General features: G+C 45.0%; 1 protein-coding gene across 1 annotated transcript in view; it reads left to right on the top strand.

The window, feature by feature from the left end:
• The window catches only part of LOC101986090 (enoyl-CoA delta isomerase 2, mitochondrial-like), a 31,217-nt gene that overhangs the window by 14,752 nt on the left and 12,249 nt on the right, over window positions 1-4,216 (top strand). The window contains 2 exon segments of the mRNA XM_026782923.1: window positions 1,028-1,067; window positions 3,545-3,733. Of these exon segments, the coding sequence (XP_026638724.1) occupies window positions 1,028-1,067; window positions 3,545-3,733 (229 nt within the window).

The following is a 4,216-nucleotide window of genomic DNA, read 5'->3' as shown; positions in this document are numbered from 1 at the left end:
GTTGCACATTTTGGATATATCTCGTTTGTTAAGTAATATTTATTCCCTTCTCAGATCTTTGACGGAGTTGAAGATTATATAATTGTAGTTACTCTCTACATTATTTAGACTCCTTGAGGTAGAATGTTTAGCAAAACTTTTGTTCTCAATATTGTTTCTTATATTTATTATTTGTTATTATTGTATATAGTTGTATTTGGTTTAGTTCTGTCTTATTTAGACAAAAAGGGGAGCTGTAGGGATAAGTCCCGTCCCTAAGGGGGCGTGTTTGCCTATAAATTTGGCAAGCGTGCTCCCAGCCACTGCTTCTGCTTTCCTGGTCTCCGCGGGAACAGTGGTTCTGTAAGTCTATTTCTCCATTAAAGCTATATATATATTTTTACAATCTGTCTGCATTCGTTTACGCCTCTACACCTCAGCACTGAACTGTTTTAAAGGGAACTGCAAGAGCCCAAGAGCCCTCAACTTCTATATAGGGCTCCCTCATTGAACCATTGTTCTGGGTCCAGTGAGCCCAGCACCCTGCCCACTGGCCCCTGTAGGCAGAACCCTGCTGGCAAGCCCAGCACCCTCCTGTGCCCAGCATCCTCCCTCTATGCCTAGCACCAGGCTCTCTGCCTCCTGCGCCAAAGACCACCCTACCTTCTGCATCCTATCCCCTGAGCCCTATTCTCTGAACCCATTTCCCAGATTCCGGTGACTGCACTCTACACCCTTAGACTTTTGCTTGCCCAAAGCGCCCTGTCCTCCTAGTCCAGAGCCAAGCACTTGCCTCAGCTCTCTCTGCTCCGCTTCATTACCAACCAAGCACCTATCAGGAAAGCTTACTCATACCCACCTCAGACCACACCCCGAACCTGCCTGTGCCATGGCCTCACTTACTGGCTCCGCCTTCCCCTGCTCCCAGAGACCCTAGTTTCACCCACAGCCCAGACTCACGTCTGAATCCGCCCCTGCCTAGCTCCTCCCACCGGCTCCAGCCTTTCTTAAGCGTCAGGACTCTGGGTTGCCTCAATGTTGGTCTTAGCGGCTGCGACCTAGAGATTGACGCGGTGCTGGTGTCCGAGGTAAGCTTTTAGCCTCCGTTGTCTGGCCCAAAGTTGTCAGCTGGGTTTGTCACCGGCCCGCGGAGTCGCCCGCTCTATCTCGTCTGGTTGCAGGAAAGCAGGATACTCCTTTTGTGGTTTTCCAGTGAGAGAGCTCCAAAGAGTAACGTCGCATGTCCCGGAGGGTAAGGATGACCTTCTCAGGATGCCTGCCAAGCCTGAATGAGCCGCGAGCTCTGGTACCGGCAGCTCCTATGCCTGCAGACACAACCTGGAACTTCCTTAGGATGCACAGAGCTGTGTGTCCAAGATTGCTAGTTAGCTCGGAGTCACTCACTCACAGACCGTTATCAGCAGTGTAGGTTTTAAACAATTGGTTCGCTAAGTTGAGAGAAGTGGCTGGACAGGGTGACCCATGTGTAACAGCCCAAATAATCTACGCATCAGGAACAAAGCCAGGAACATGTGCTTGCAGTAAAGCGGCGGCATGAGAGACTTTCTTAAAAGAAAACCTACCTTCATTTGAACAAGTTCGTACCAGTCTGTGGGAAGTTGTTTATATGAGCCATTCTTGGACATTTTAAACCTTCCTTTCCTTTCTCCTTGGAAAAAATGGCCCTTGTCAGGTTAAAACAAAATGAAGACTTTTCTTTTTTTGAAGGGAAAAAAAAATCTGTAGACAGATTTTATTCAGGAAACATTTGGAGCTGGCTTGTTGGGACAGCAGAGAGAAAAGAGAGATAAACATGGCATTTTGCTCTATAGGGTTTGAGGCAAATCAGCAATCCTGCTGCAGAAATGAAGGGCTAGGGACAAATAGAAACCGCTGTTTGTAGTCTCCTGCAAGTCTTTAGCTTCCCGGTGGCTCAGATGCATCTGGGCAACCGAGGATGAGAGCCAGTGAGCAGGACGTCGAAAATGCAGTGAACCAAATGGAACTCTTGAAAGAGGACTCAGGAAACCAAGTGAAGCTAAGACTGTGCACTGGATAAGCAGTGTGACCCTGAGATCTGGTGTTGCTTGAAAACATTTTGAGGGAGCTGGAGAGAGGCCTCAGCTGTTAATAGCACTTGCTGCTCCTCTGAGAGAATCCAGGTTTGTCTCTCAGAACCCACATTCCCTTCCACAGCCATCTCTAATGCCGGTTCCAAACCTCTGTGGGCACAAGGCATGCCCTAGTACACAGACAGCCAGACAAAACACTCAAATACTTAAAAATATTTTGAGTTCCTTTTAACATGCAACTTGAATGTTTGGGTGGCATTGCTGACCCACTTTGGGGTGCCTACATGCAGGTTACAGGTTTTGTTTTGTTTTGCATTGGGGGGGGGGTGTTGAGACAGGGTTTCTCTCTAGCTTTGGAGCCTGTCCTGGAACTAGCTCTTGTAGATCACAAGCTGGCCTCGAACTCACAGAAATCCACCTGCCTATGCTTCCCGAGTGCTGGGATTAAAGGTGTGCGCCATCACTGCTTGGCTTGTTTTGCTTTTTATATGATGATTAGGCCTTGATATACTGTTAAAGTACAGAACAGCCCTGAATATCCCTACTAAATAAAGAGATGTAAAAGACCTAACAGCTTGGCCCTTGTTTGATTCCCTCTGATGAGCATAAATCCACAGAAAAGATACTTTAGCAAACTGGGCAACTCTGAATCTGGACTGAGTTTTAGAAATTATCTAGGGGGGTTCCGGTTATTGTTAACAGTGCCATTGGTTACATAGTAGAATGTACCTTGAGAAAGGCATGGTAAACAGTCAAGGGAATTAGAGTGGTGTGTGGGATGTTTTAGATCCCTTGCAATAAGCACAAAAGAAAGTACCTAAAGTACATGATATAAATCTTAGTAAGTGTTCTATTGGATTAATTACCTATTGTAACGCATCCTTTTGTGAATGTTTGGAAACTATTGCAATCATACTTTAGACTACGATATGGATTTCCAAATGTTCTGACTTTTGAAAATTAGCTCAGCATTTTCACTTCCTGTGAAAGCTGTGATAACAAATTCAAAATTACTGAACTCAGAATCTTAGAACCACCCTCTCAAAGGCTTTCTCTTGCATACTGCATATTAGCCACCCCTGTGGTCTCAACAGACTGCAGAAGACACTGGAATATGCCTAAACTGGGTGTGCCTGACTTTGATAACAAAACCAAGCAGGGTGCATGGAAGGTAAACTTACTCTACTATAAGAGACTAGAGGACAGGAGGCTTAGTTTCTCAGTGAATGGCTATTCCCAGGTTTTTTTTTTTTTTGAAGTTTTTTTTTCTTTTTCTCATTATTGTTGCTAAGATTGGTGCTGTACTCACAATCAGGACCCAGCCTCCCAGTGGCTGGAGTGCCACATATGGGTCACCTCTCCCAGCACCTTTAAAGTTGTGATGCCCCGCTATTGAATCAAAGACTCTGCTCTTTATTGCATAGGGGTATTTATTAGCATAGTATGTTTCTCAAGTTGTTTAGGTAAAAGACTGAGGTCTTCGTCATCCACAGGAAACTGCCAGGCAGAACTATGCGGATCTGGCGTACAGTTTGTGTCCCTCATCTGAAGCCTCTAGCCAGGGCAAAAGTGGAGCTGATGTGAAAGTCCAGGAGTCTACGGACATTGTGGTAACCTCTGAAGATGACATCACGAAGATCATGTTCAATTGGCCCTCCAAAAAGAATGCCATAACTTTACAGGTAATACTCTCTCCTGCCAGGGCACGGGCACACTTTTCTTTCTTCTATTTCTTTAACTAACACAACTGTAGAATTTGAGCATTATTCCTATTTTTTGTGGAAGGAGATTAAAGTATTTGGTTTGATTGAGCAAGTTGGGCATTGTTTAGAACTGGGGAGTTTCTGGTAGGTTCTACATATCCAGGAGACAATGAAGCTTTGCTATGAATGGAAACACAAATCAGTTAAATCAGTTTAAATGAAAGAGCATTGTTAAGAGATACACAGAGACCCCACAAGGGAGATAAGCCTCCCCAAAGAGTCTTTACATCACTGCCTTCTGAGTTTTTCTATGCTTGTGAACCCTAATTTTATACAAGAAGGGGGGGGGAATGTTACAGAAGAAGAGGATAGAGGGAGGGGAAGTGTAGTGGCATTTCATTTGTATTTTATTTTCTTTTAATTTATTTATTTATTGAGGATTTCCGCCTCCTCCCCGCCCCC

Source organism: Microtus ochrogaster, chromosome 16, assembly GCF_000317375.1.
Source record: "Microtus ochrogaster isolate Prairie Vole_2 chromosome 16, MicOch1.0, whole genome shotgun sequence".
Lineage (NCBI taxonomy): Eukaryota > Metazoa > Chordata > Mammalia > Rodentia > Cricetidae > Microtus > Microtus ochrogaster.
This window is presented reverse-complemented; position numbering and strand designations above follow the sequence as displayed.